Source organism: Tripterygium wilfordii, chromosome 12, assembly GCF_013401445.1.
Source record: "Tripterygium wilfordii isolate XIE 37 chromosome 12, ASM1340144v1, whole genome shotgun sequence".
NCBI lineage: Eukaryota > Viridiplantae > Streptophyta > Magnoliopsida > Celastrales > Celastraceae > Tripterygium > Tripterygium wilfordii.
Genome location: NC_052243.1, coordinates 4,038,014 through 4,052,262, shown reverse-complemented (window position 1 = coordinate 4,052,262; position 14,249 = coordinate 4,038,014). Strand labels below are relative to the sequence as shown.

Here is a 14,249-nt window from a genome sequence, read left to right as displayed (position 1 = left end):
TTGTTGATGTGACTGTATTGAGATTTTATGTTTTTGTGTTGTTTTATTGTGGACAACATGGAGGTATGAAATATTGTTAGCCTCCATGTTGGGTGGGAAGAGATAATGTATAGAAATTTATGTTTTGTTAATGTGATTGTATTAGGAGACGTGTTTGACTTGACTTTTTGTGTAATAGAAGTGAGGCCCGATATTGATTTTTTTGGGTCATTAAACATAATTCCAACTAATAAATGAGTGAAATAAATAAATATCAAACTGTATCAAGAGTAAGCTTTATCACATTGGGAGGGATGACGTGCAAAATCAAATAGATTCCTCGACTACTCTACTATATTTGGTTGTTCGATTTTGGCGACGTATAAGGTGGTCGACTTAGAGATCATGATGAAGTCGTTTTGTTCGTATAAAGGAGGAAACAAGAGTTTTGGGGTTCTCGAGCTGGCGATGATTGAAATCCCACCTTTTACTTTAGGGAGGACGTTTCAACGCTCTAGTCAACTCGATAGAGAATAAGACTATTGACATTGTTCGGTGCTTAAAGCTCTCTCTTTAGCTAGTAGAGAAAAATGAGAATGTGAGAGAGATTTTACCTGGATGGATGTCATCTTTTATATGAATATGATATAATTGATTGTCCTTAATTGCGGAGGAGATTTTTGGTGGTGAATCATCTTTGATGAGTGATCCCTCGGTGTCTCGAGTTGTTTGGTGACTTGAGGTTCCCGATGTTATGCTTGTTAAATCTACCATGAGGAGGACATCTCGGTTGGCCGAAATGTTTGCCTACTTGGTCTATTACCAGGTCATCTCTCTTTTAATTGGTGGAATAACATGTCTTAGCATCTCACTGCAGGAGTAAGTTTGGTATTATGGGAGGATTGGATCATCCTTTGAAGTAAATCTATGCTTGACTGTAATGAAGAGAGTGTATGCATTTTATTTTCTCTCTCTCTCAAGCATCATTTACTCATTTCCACATCGCAGGGCCTGCGATATTGCAAGAGATTCAATAAATGTATTGCAAATAGCAGCAAAAGTTTTAACAAGCACCACATGTCGATTTAAGTTCAACATTTCATAGCTACATTCCTGCAGGATCCGAATACCCATCAATACACCCCGGATCCAATTTCCTATATTTTCCACGTGCTTCATTGACAAATTCACATAAATATTATCCATCAATGTTACATTCCTTTTGCCTCAATTCTTTCAATATTTCTCGTATACAAAATTTAGAAGGTGGAATATAATTTGATAGACTCATAGACACAAACCAAAAAATAGCTAGACGAATACTACATATGAAAAATTGATGAAAATCCATTGCAAACTCTTCAAAGAATGAACATAAGTAAAGAAAATATATAACAGATTTATGAGTGGCTTTGGTTTGCCAAATTTTGCCTAGCTAACAGCCTCCTGTTATTCTGTTAATCTAAAGCTTTTGACCGAGTACGAACAAAACATGTAGATATAACATAGCAGCCGAAACATGAAACCAAGTTCAAAACTAAATGGACAAGAATTCCTGTAATAGAAGTCATCGCAATGATCATCACATATTTACAGTTTGTTTACCAAAGTAAAAAAATTGTATATACCTCACGCTAAAAAACAACTAGATGTATGTGATTAAAAGTGATTTCTCGGAACCTTAATTCCAAAATAAAATGTTTTGTAATAGAATGTTATGACGATGCATGGGTCCATGTCAGCCAAATCACAACCATGACTAGATGATGGATGGTGACTGAACTGAGCCAGAGACTATGAAAGCTGTGCATACTTTCAGCCGGGATGTCAGATTCAAGTTGAATAGTTGTTAATTGACCAAAATAACTAGCCTCACCTAATGTTTACCCCAATACTTTCACATATATTTTTTTGAGTTTTTTTTTTTTTTTTTACCAAACTAAATTAACTAATACCTTCTTATAATTTATTATCAATATATCACTCGACCCACTTCATATCAATTACATAATCCAATGAACACGTCACTTTTCTCTCATTCTGTAATATTGTCACGTCACATTTGATGTTTAATTTTAATTAATCAATTAATTAGTATTAATAATATTATTTATGAACATAAAATGCATGATGAAACTTTATATCTATCATGAATTCATAATATTCATGATCCAATGAACTTTTTGAAGACAATAACCCATGCCCAATTAACAAAATTCAATTTATTATTGTATCTATTTATGAACATAATTAAAATGCATGATGAAACTTTATATCGATCATGAAAACCTATAAGACAATTACTCAATTAATATTTTCATGAATACAAATAATGAATTAATATGCATGCATGTTTCATATTTAATATATTTTGTATAACTACATGTATCTTCCGCTTATAAAAATAAGGAATGTTGACATATATAGTGGTCATTCTTGCCTCAGGTATGTTTGATAGGGTCAGTCACTCCTCTCTCACTTAGTCTATTATTTGGCATTTTTTTAGCAATTGTTTACCATTGTATGTTTGCTTTTACTTACATTTGTTTTATTCTTCACTGAAGGTGAATAGCTGTTATTTAAAATTTATATTTATCCTGGTTTCATACAACAACTTGTTGGGTGTTGATGATGGACCTTATTGGGCCTAAAGTCCATGTCATTCGCTTTCTCATAAGATGTTTTGGGTTTAGGTGATGAAACTTATTGGGCCTCAAGTCCAATGTCCTTAGAATTCTCATAAGCGGTCTGATAGGGGTGTATAACGGCTTTTCAAACCCGGCCAGACCGGGTCAGTTATTTCTAGAGGGTGTATATAATGGGATTCCAAAATTGGTCTGACCGGGAGACCTGGCCCGATGCTTATTAGGCAGACCCGAAACCTAGGTTGCTGCTATTCTACTCCCTGGGTTCTTGCATCTCGAATGTCATAACAAAATGATCAAGACCTTTTCGTCTTCGGATAAATTGGGTTGAACTCTGGATAGATTCGCAAACCAAACACATTAAGATATTGTTCGCTCTGAGTCAAAGTCCTCACGGATTTGTTTCTCCAGGCCTAACATCCTCAGTTAGACCCAAAAAATTAGTCTTAATATGTTAGGTTATGAGTTCTCTTTATCTATTGTCGTATTTTCCTTAATTTTCACGATGTGGGATGTTATCGCAAAATTATTACTCTCAATAGCATTTGAACGTTTCAGGGTTCAAAAATCTTGAAGAACACAAAAGTGTCATTGGGTAAACAGAATATCTTCACATTCATGGACATCTGGAATCGAAAAGGTTATGCGTGCAAAATATGATTCTCCTACTCATTGATAGAGATTACCGTTAATTAATTATCCTTCTCATCTCTTAAACCTGGAATCTTTGATTCTTGATACGATATCAAGAACCTTTAATTTTCTCGGTAATTATCCGATAAGTATTACTACAACATTGCATAGGGTGATAGATATTTAATGGAATCATATTCGCACTTACTGTAGATAACATGCTTATCGTGCACTAAAACTCTAATTAAGGTACCTTAAGCATGTTATTAACGAATAATTAATTTCAGTTAAACGTGCTACTTTATTTCTTTATGTAATATATTATCTAGTGGAGTAGGAGAATCGCTCACGTCTTGGAAAATGACGTGCCTGGCTTTTTACGGCGACAACGAATATGGTGGTATAAGTGGTCCAATACCACCACTACTACACCTTTTAGATCGCGCTTATGTTACACATTTTATCCACATCAGAAGCACATATTCTGGATCCAAACTCGTTTAGTATTGGTTGACAAATTTGGGTTTTAGAGCTCAGGATTTTAGGCTTCCATGTTCGGTTTTTGGGTATAAAATTTTTTAATAAAAATTGTAAATGTGTAATAATTGGTCTAACTAATCTAACAACATATTTTTTTTTGGAAAAAAATATAATTTATTACGATTGAAATATTAAATATTTTGAGTTTTTGTCCGATTATCTATAATTATTATGCATGTTTTTATTATGTAAAATTTGATGTTGTGTTTCAAATAAAAAGTAGATCCTTTGATTTTTCATGTTGTATCACTATTGATTTAAAAGCAATCGTATCTCATGTTGATTGATTGTCTATTGTCTTTGATTGCTTCTTATTATTGATCCTCATAATATTAAAATACCCCTCATTGACATGTGTCACCGTATAAAGTGAATGAAAAGAGATTGAATTGGGGAGCATCTTGATACACCCAGATGTCACCTCGGTCGGTACTTCTCGGTATTATTTGATAAGCATGACCTCGGAGCCCCAGGTATCCAAAATATCTCGGGACATCGAGGAACACTCATCACCTAATAAGAATGAGATCTAGAAAAGATCTAAAGAAGATTTTTAGGGGATTCACCCCCCACAATATCGTATGCAATTAAAATTAATGAATAATTCAAAATTCATATAAAAGATCACCTTCACCAAGGTAAATCTCTCTCACTTTTTCATTATTCACTACTAGCTAAATAGAGAGTTTTAAATACCGAACTGTCTCACTGATCCTATTGTTTATCAATCTAACTTGAGCGTCCACCTAAGTTATATCAGGAACCCCAAAACTCACATTTTTCTACGTGTGCAGAGACATAACAATAACCTCTTAGTCTCAAGTTTGATCAATTGAGACATTGGTAGAACTGAGCAGCTGGTAACCGAATAGTCAAGAAATCGGTTCGATTTTGTTTGGAGGTAAGAAAATAATTTAATGTTGAAGCAACTAACATTCAAAATTAACTAAATCCATATTGTCATAGTTGAATTTGTATTTCCATTTAAATGCATCAAATACAACAAAAAAATCATTTAAAACCCAAAAAACATTTGGAAAGTAACATATATACTCTTTTTAAAATATTGTATTAAATCTAAAATATTGTGACTATTTGAAAAAAAAATGAAAACATATGATTATCTCATTATTAATAATAAGAAAATAAGGAGGAACAAGATAGTCTGTTGAATAGTTCATGCCCCCCCACAACAAATAAACACGTGAAGAACACGTGGCAAACAGCATCTTCTTCTACTAACTTTGTTTTAACAAACCAAACACCTCACCCCCCTCATTCGTTCCCACCACAGAGCCCCCAACGTTTCACGTTCCCTTCTTCTCTCTCCCCAAACAGAAAAAGGCAGATGGATAATCTAATTCCGGATAGGAATAATGCCTTCTCCCACCTCATTGTCTAATGTCTAGTTGTTGCTGCTCTGCTGTATTAATCGCACATACGCAGCAGTATCCGATTCAGATTCTTCTCCACCACCATAACTACCATTCCCGCCACTACGTATCTTCTCCCGAGATGCCTATTTAACTCCATAATGCGTATTCCCAAGAACCCCGTTCCCTTTTGCCTTTCCCTCTCCTCTCCCGAGCTTTACCGTCCTTTGTTGTACTGGATTCCCCTTCAGTCGCTCTTTCACGTCAAACGAGAAGGGTTTCACACCGGAGGTTAGTCGTTCTCGTTTGAATTCCTGCGATTGATTGAATTTGTATGGACTGTGTCGCATATGTAATTCTTTTCATTGATTTTAATTAGTCCGTGTGGTTGAAATTTCTTGTTGGAATGTTTTGAAATTGTTGTGTTTGAATGTTGCGTGCTGGCTTTATATGAGTAAGGTCATTTAGGGAGCAAAACGGTCTGATATTGTTTGAGCGAATTGAAATGTTGATGTTTGTTGGAGTATATATGTCTTGGACGTCTCTTAGACTGAGAACATAGGTTGGTGCACTGTTACTCTCTGAGCAATGGAAGTCGTTGTTTTATTGAGGGAATTGAAATTTTAGTTTTTCTTTTTGGAGCTGTTATTTGATTGAAGAAGTTGAAATTGAGGTGTTTATTGGACCTATTATTTGATTGGGTAAATTGAATTTTTAGGTGTTTCTTGGAGCGTACCTTGGACAATACTTAGGCTGGGAACATAACGCGCTGTACTGTCACTTTGTGCAATTTTAACTCTCCCTGCAGGTAAGATGTCAAGGTTTTGTTTTTAGGGAATGGATTCATTTATTTTACTTCCCATTCTGTTTTTTCTAACCAGAAGTAGTAGATGTTTCCACAGTTTTCCAAATGTGTGGGAGTAGCAGTCATCCTGGAAATTTAGCCTTTGGTTTTGGACCATGTGGACCACCTTGGTTTTTTTTTATCTGACATATAAGAAAGCTTTTGGAATTTGTCATTTAAAGGCGACCCAACTTAGTCCTAGTCCATGAATTGCTTGTATTCGGAGAAATTTCTGCTGTGGATACTATTGTGCAATATATATATATATTTTTCTTAATTTTTGACTTTTTGTGAACTTGTGAATGAAATGTTTAGATTTGTTATTGTTACATTTTGTAAGCTTTGAGTGGAAGTTTATATTACATATTTGAGACGATATGATTTTGGGCTTATTTGAATTTAATTCCTACTTTTCCAAAAACCATCAGGAGCCAAATTTTTACGAACCAGCTACCTGATGGACGAGAGTCAGAGGACCAATATGGCTGATAAGACATCATATTTTCAGAAAACAAGCTGCAATGATGGTGGTGAACGGCCATGTATATGGGCTTCTCCTGAAGGAGGCAGTCAAATTGGTATTGGGAAACAGATCTTCTGTAACAGATCCTTAAATATGAAGAACACCATTGCTGTTGGCTTTGATATGGATTACACCTTGGCTCAATATAAACCAGAAACATTTGAGAAACTAGCATATGAAGGCACAGTGAGGAAACTGGTCTATGATCTTGGATACCCTAAAGAGGTCTGTAATCTATTCACTTATCATGATAGGACTACTTTGATGCAGGTAGTAATGTCTATGAAGTCCTTGTAAAACACAGGCGATTCATTCTTTTTGTCTATATTGTTGGTTAAAAGTTAACACCTAATAAACTTGTGCGCTCCCATTTACTGCCGTCATATTAACTTCTCTACTTATGAATGGCTTTACTTGTATTTTGAACTTCTGAGAAATGTACAATCTGTTATGCAGTTGCTTGATTGGTCCTTTGACTGGAAGTACATGGTCAGGGGTTTGGTTCTTGATAAAAAGCGGGGCAACATATTGAAGGTTAATCCTTTTCAGATTTAATGGTTTTGTTTCCTCGAGCTGTTTACTATGGCTATGTTCTTGTGAATCAATATGATAATACATGCTTTAGTATAGATGTGAACTTTTCTAGAATCTTGTGGGTGATGGTTGAGATGATAATTGTGTTTTATCCAGATGGATCGGCATAAGTATGTGAAGGTAGCCTATCATGGATTCAGAGAGATGTCTAAAGAGGATAAAACTGACACCTATGGAAATACTCTGTTACGAGATTCTTTTGATGAGCCAGATTATGCTCTCATTGATACTCTCTTCTCACTAGCTGAAGCATACTTGTTTGCGCAACTTGTTGACTTTAAGGACAATAATCCTGAAAAAGTTCCAGAAGGTGTTGAGTAAGACTACTTTTTGCTTCTCTCTCTCTCTCTCTTTTTTAATTATTTTTTACAGCTATTGTCATAGCTAATTTTCTCTTATTGCAACTTTTTCCTGCTGTCTATAAATGACAAATTTTTTGAAAGTGTAGTTGTGTTGAAAATGGTGTGTTTCAGTTTACTATGTGCCTCAACAGTATTTCAGAGACAGAGGCCTGTCTATTTGAAGTTCTGAACATGAAGAATGGCTGTTGAACATGCATAGCATTGTTGAAGAAGAATCTTAAAAAATGTATATAAGGGTTATTACCTTGTAGCTAGCATAAATTCCTATACAGTGGTTGGAGGGTGAGACTGAGGATGTGGTCCTACTTGAATGTGAATTCAGGTGATGCTTGAGGCTGAAAATGTGTTTTGTATTCTAAACTGTGTGCTATAATGGTCCCTTCAATGCTTCCCTTCAATGCTTCACATAAAATGTTTTCCTCCCCGCCCCCGAAAACAATGTTCTGCCTGATAATTGGGAATGTGGGATATGCAACGTCATGGTTTCCTAACAGGTCTCCACCTTTGTCTGGTTAAGTTGCATGATAAATAGATATGACCAATAGTATACATCATTTAAGTTTACGAGATTAAATATTAATCCGATTAGTATCTGTCCTCATTGATGATTTTTAATATTGTGGTTAGAATCTTATCTCTGTTCAAAGAAATAGCCAATATAAACAATTTCCATGTGGAACTTTTTTACTTATTGTAATTTATCTATAAATCTAAGCACCTGTCAAATTTGTTTTAAGGTATGAAAGTTTAATAATTTTTTTTAACTTATGTGTTTCTCATCATTATTATTTCAGTTATACTGGCATGTACAAAGATGTTCGAGCTGCAGTTGATTTGTGCCATCGGGATGGGACTTTGAAGCAAATGGTTGCAAAAGATCCTAAAAGGTCAGGATGAAAATTAACTTTGATTTCAAAAGGCAATGTGAATCAATAACCAAGTTTGCTATCACTCCACTCAAATAAATGCATGGCCAAGTTAACTTTATATGTGTTTTCATATTTATGTGAAGCTAATTGACTGATTCACTGGTAGATGATGCTTTCTATATTATAAAGGTGAAAAAAAGGTAAACAACACACGTGAACAAGACTTTCGCAGTGGGCGGGGTCAGAGACAGGCAAGATGTACGCAGTTGGCCACATATTCGCCTGTTTCTATATTAATAAAATGATGAATATTTTAGTTGCAAAAAAAGAAAGAGAGGGAGATTATTCTTTTGGATCCTCTTAGTTAAATTGATTAATGGATAGGGATCGTTTTTGGGAAGTAAATAACATGCTAGTATACTTTGTATGTTCTTTTTTTATGGATATATTAAGTTTTATGTTCTTTTCTGCTGTCAACGTTTAGGTACATTAATGAGGATACAGCTATTGTGCCTATGCTCAAAATGCTCAGAGATTCTGGTCGTTCAACATTTTTGGTGACAAATAGGTAATTCTAAATACCACATAATATTCCTGTTTAATTTTCTTTTACTTCTCATTATGTCTTTGTGAATTTTTAGAAATAATGTAGAATTTAATTCTGATATAATTGCAGCTGATTGATACTTTTCTTTGGAATGTGCATTCTGATGAAACTCCTTTCCTCAAATGAATGAAAGGATGATTTCTGCAAAGAGTGAAACCTGACTAGATTTATTTTTATCTTGCTAGAGGTCTATAATTTGTGGGCTCCATGCATAATCCTAGAGTTCCCTTCACCTGTATTTATAGATTGATTTACTCTTTGATTTGGTTCGCATTCCACTTATTACGGTACCCAAAGAGGGGGAATTGATTATCGCAAGAAAGGTACTGTTAAATTGACTATCTGAAAAAACATTTGATCATTCCTGTTGCAGTTTATGGGACTACACAAATGTTGTTATGAATTTCCTTTGTGGATCCTATGCGCTGGATGGCCGCAACTCTTGCAGTTTTCATTGGCTACAGTACTTTGATGTTGTTATTACTGGCAGGTAATGTTATTTCCTCTAGCATCATAAGTTGCTAATATTCAATTAGAGTTTCAAACACCTATATGTGGGGATAAATGTTTATATGAGCTCTGAATTTTCCGTATACTTATTTACTCATCATTCACATGCTTGCAGTATTATGATAATGTGTTGAAATTGTGTCTTATCTCTCTTTTGATGGACTGTAAAAGGTTTGCCATTGTTGAAGAACATATATTGTTTGGTTTGACGTAGCAAAACATATTTAAGAAGCATTGTTCCAAAAAAAATGCGATTTTAAGGAGCTTCAGCTATGTGGATGCTTGTGTGGTACTGGTACTTTGGCTATTCTCATGAAAGACCAAAAGACCTCTTCATATATATATATATATATAATTTTTTTTTTTTTTTTGCGTTTTATTTGACATCTTATGGGTGCCTCAGGGAAAATATATTTCCCAACCTTACAACACTGAATGCCTTTTTTTGTGATGATAATTATTTGGAGATATTGTACAGGAACTCTACAGGATAGATCTTGAATTGTGAAGGTGTTTGCATTTGGTATCTGAATGCCCCACCATCATCATTATTGACGTCATATTTTTTATATTGATTTTGTGCATATAGCTGAACTATTGAGGATTATCTCATAGTTAAGGGTATGATGAGAACACATCTCACATGCCGAAAGAATGTTTTGTGTGATCTGATATGTTTCATGCTTATAACTGCGCTGAGTAACAACTAAAAAATCCGTCCAAATTTTCCTTAATATCTCAACTTGAATTTAATGATATCATATTATAATTTCAAACTGCAGTAATTGTTGCAATATGTCATTTAGTGGTACTACTTACAGCACAGGTGAGATTCTTAGTTCTTTTCCGCTCACCTTGAAAAAACTATACATGCAGTGCAAAACCGGGCTTCTTCCATGAAGACAACCGCGCCAATCTTTTTGAGGTCGTACCTGAGTCGGGTATGCTACTGAATACTGACAATGGCACACCTATGGCTCAGGTTAATACAAAACCTATGTAGTATGATCCATGTCTGATTTCCCTGCATGATATTATATTGCTGAATCTCTCTCTCTCTCTTAAAGGTGGGAAATGTTACACCAAAACTTTCATTGAAGGGACTGCTAAAGGGTTGCAAAGTTTTTCAGGTACTTTTGAGCAACATTGTGTATAGAACGTGTTAATGTACGCATTCATTATTTTGGTCTCTGAAATGAATTTTTTACACCTGTGATTTTAGGGAGGCAATGTTCGTCATCTGCATAAACTACTATCCATTGAGTCAAGCTCGCAGGTGATTATTCGTTTGGGGTTACTCTCCAAAGTAGTTGGTGATGAAGGTGCAGTTTATCAATTGTGTTTCTTGTTTGTCCATTATGGCATAATACACATGATGTTGAGAGTTTAGACGTCTCGCTTAGGATCTCCTGTAAATGTTCCATGCAATTTGACCATGTGATGATTCGAATCCTACTTGCAAATTACTTGTGTGCAATTATGCCGGTGGCCGGAAAAATGTGGCTTGTTTTCTTGTCTTTCTGGTTTTAAGTTTTTCTTTGGGTAGGGAATAGAATCTGTGTAACCTTGGAATTAAATGAAATTCATGCCAGTATTCTTGGTGATGTGATTATAACTCGAGGTTCTGATTCTTTTAATCTTGTATCTAGTAGGTTCTTTATGTTGGGGATCATATCTATGGAGATATTTTGCGCAGCAAGAAGGTTCTTGGTATGACATTCATATATTTTCTTTTTATTTGCTTTGCTCTCTATTTTCTGTTGTCTTAATCTGTCATCTTATATGCTGGTATTATTCAACTCACTGTGTCATATTTTTTTGGCTATCATGAGACTATCTCATTGTCTAAAACCGTGCATGTACACATAATATTTGCAAAAGGTGATGTAGTAGCATGTGACTTTTCTTTTTCCTAAGTTAGTTATAGTGTTGGGGTATAATGAGCTACTCTTGTGAATAACTTGGCGTTGTTGTTGACTTGTTGCTGCCATTGAGAATGTAGACAGGTTACTCTAGGACATACTCCAATATTTCAGCAGGTGCTTTAGCATGTCATTCCTTACTTATTATGGAACAGATTTGTGTACCTTTCTGAAATGGTCACTTTTATGCCTCTGAACTTCATGGCGCTTCATATATTTTTGGAGCTCGCATCACTTTTAGTTTTGGAAACATCAGCTATGGTTGTCATTCTTGTAAATTGCTGCATCTTGATAATTATGATCTTGAATACTTTTCAATGAGTTGTATCTGTTTGAACACGTAAGAATTGGAGAATCTTCCAAAATTATTAATCTTTTTCTTTTGCCTGCATGTGACTGTGGTATGTTCTTCTGTGACCTCATGAGCAGGTTGGAGGACAATGCTTGTTGTTCCTGAGCTTGAGAGAGAGGTGGAACTGCTTTGGGAATTAAGGGAGATGCGTAAGGTAGTCTTTGACTTTCACGTAGATGGTGTCTTTAGAAATGACCGGCTGCTCTAAAAATCTTATAGATGTTCTGGTCCTCAAGTGTACTTTACTTTTTGGCCTTAGCAACACTTTAAGATTCTCTAACTCACTAAGATAGACTCACATAGTACATATGAACTGCTTAACCTGTGGTATTGCTACCAGGACTGTATTTTAGTTAAAATTTGGATATTGAAGCACTGACAATAAGTAAATGTATGCTTTTGGACGGATAATTTTCTAATGGCCTTTGATAGTTGGTGTCTAGTATATTATCTATCCTAGCAAGTATCGTTCTGTTTTCTATATCCTGAATTTTGATTTTTTACTTGGGGCCTTAATGGCAAACGTCATTGAGATTGAATATCATCTTATGTTTTGAATATTATAATTTATGTTTTATTGTTTATCCAGGTTGAATCGATTATGTTTTGTATTGTCTGTACTTACGTGCATAGTTATTTGCAGCAACTTCGGTTATCAAGGAATGAGCGCGATCTCATTGAAGACCAAATACATCATTTGAAATGGTCTCTCAAGTAAGTCGATAAAATGACGTGTTTTGTTGTTATAGTTTTACTTTTTTCTTTTGGGCTCTTTTTTTTCCCAAAAATTCATCTGTTATTATCTTCTTCTCTTTGAATGCGTAGTGTGGTCAGCCAAATTTTGGCAACGCTATTTTGCCTAAGATATTTTCCAAAAGCTTGATTTTGACGGAGCCTCAGTGTGAAATATTTTTTTCTATCCATCTTTTGAGGGTGACTTGCCTTTTTCAGGTTTGAAGATCTTAATGATGATGAAAAACAAATGTTCTCTCTGGAACTTGTTGAATTGGAGGTCAGAACGGCCATTTATTTTTAGTGATAGCTGCTTGAGTATTCCTCTAGACTATGTCAGAAACTCAGAATACTCACCCTTTGATCTTCAATTCTTTAATCTACAGTCTAACAGAGATAAAGTGCGGATTACTCATCAACAGGCTCAAAGGAACTGTCACCAAAAGGTAGACTCATATCTGTCCTGTCTTGTATTTCCTCTTGTAGGCTTATGATTTAGTATAGTGATATGCTAACTAAATGAATCGCTTTTGCGGAGGGTAATGATATTTATTCACTTACAATTACAGTTTCACAAGGTCTGGGGACAACTCATGAAGACTGGATATCAGAATTCTCGATTTGCACATCAAGTAATACTTCTCCCCAAATCCCTCTTCCTCCTTCCCCCTCACCCCTTTCTGTGAATGTGCTTGGAACCTTGGGATTGATCTAATTTTTGCTGGCTCCATGCATTGGACATTTTGCCAGCACTGTGTGCTGAGGTACCTTTTGTCCGATGCGTTGCTAATCCCACCCCATTTTAACTCGAGTATTTATTGGACAACGCAGGTGGAGAGATTTGCCTGTCTTTATACTGGTCAAGTATCTAACTTGAGCTTGTATTCCCCTGACAAGTACTATAGACCGAGTGAAGATTTCATGCCACATGAATTTGATATTCTTCCCCTTTGAAGTCTTGTTAGCACAAGACCATCTCCTGAAAATATGCATAGTTGATTACTTTGGGTCTTCAAGAAGCATATCAATTAGAGCTTTTACTACTATAGTTTTTTATGAACCTTTTTTTTTTTTTACTCTTCTTCATAGATGATTTAGTCCAATACTTGCGGGATGCATGTAAATAATGATTCTATTGAAGTATGAACTTCATATCTTTGGCATTCAAGTGACTCCGCAAGTACTGTTGCTTTTTTTTTCTTTTTTTCCTGCTATATTGAGAATAGCAGATTTAGAATTTATCGTGAAAGTTTATGGTAATAGCTTAACTGGTTATCTCTACGGCGCAACTTTATATATCCAACGCGACTATTTCATGGCAAGCAGGAAAACCCAATAAGGCCGCATTTCTACTCTGTTACCTGCAATTTTTCAGCTGTCTGTCTTGAAGTAGGTTCAATCCATAACCCATAAATTTCATTTTTCTAGATGTTAATGTTCGTTTACTCTAAAAAAATTACACACCTGAATATGATATAGTAAGGTGTATGCATTCATTTCTTACTTATATTAATTTTTTTCCTTACAAGATGTGATTAAATTAAAATAAATTAAACTACAAGAATAAATTCACACTAGTTTTTTGTTTGGTAACTCCGAGAATGATACTATACAAATTTGTTCTTTTGACATTCCATATGGGTCTAAATTAGTGTCATCAAGTGCACGTGAACATAAATTTTTCACATGATGACATTATAGGTTGAGACAAAAACCTGCACGTGACTAGCAATTTAAATAAATATAATTATAAGAGATGGGTGA

General features: G+C 35.0%; 1 protein-coding gene across 2 annotated transcripts; it reads left to right on the top strand.

Moving 5' to 3' along the window:
- Window positions 1-5,080: 5,080 nt before the first annotated feature.
- LOC120010211 (5'-nucleotidase domain-containing protein 4) lies at window positions 5,081-13,653 on the top strand. Of its 2 annotated transcripts, XM_038860937.1 has the most exons (18): window positions 5,325-5,461; window positions 5,889-5,978; window positions 6,443-6,762; window positions 6,994-7,071; window positions 7,228-7,448; window positions 8,288-8,380; window positions 8,847-8,930; window positions 9,343-9,459; window positions 10,356-10,461; window positions 10,547-10,609; window positions 10,702-10,755; window positions 11,132-11,189; window positions 11,831-11,907; window positions 12,397-12,467; window positions 12,705-12,765; window positions 12,872-12,931; window positions 13,055-13,117; window positions 13,317-13,653. In XM_038860937.1, exons 3-18 carry the CDS (start codon window positions 6,472-6,474, stop codon window positions 13,437-13,439), a joined length of 1,620 nt encoding a protein of 539 aa, XP_038716865.1. In that variant the 5' UTR covers window positions 5,325-5,461; window positions 5,889-5,978; window positions 6,443-6,471; the 3' UTR covers window positions 13,440-13,653. The 2 variants fall into 2 exon arrangements, with proteins under 2 accessions (XP_038716864.1, XP_038716865.1); XM_038860936.1 differs by lacking the exon at window positions 5,889-5,978 and having other exon boundaries at window positions 5,081-5,461.
- Window positions 13,654-14,249: the final 596 nt, after the last annotated feature.

What these genes read in the sequence shown, in the direction of transcription:
- LOC120010211 (XM_038860936.1), top strand. Translation starts at nt 5,332, where the DNA reads ATGCGTATTCCCAAGAACCCCGTTCCCTTTTGCCTTTCCCTCTCCTCT. An exon ending in AGGGTTGCAAAGTTTTTCAG is followed by an intron (nt 10,610 to 10,701) that starts GTACTTTTGAGC and finishes CTGTGATTTTAG; the next exon opens with GGAGGCAATGTTCGTCATCT. An exon ending in AATTAAGGGAGATGCGTAAG is followed by an intron (nt 11,908 to 12,396) that starts GTAGTCTTTGAC and finishes AGTTATTTGCAG; the next exon opens with CAACTTCGGTTATCAAGGAA.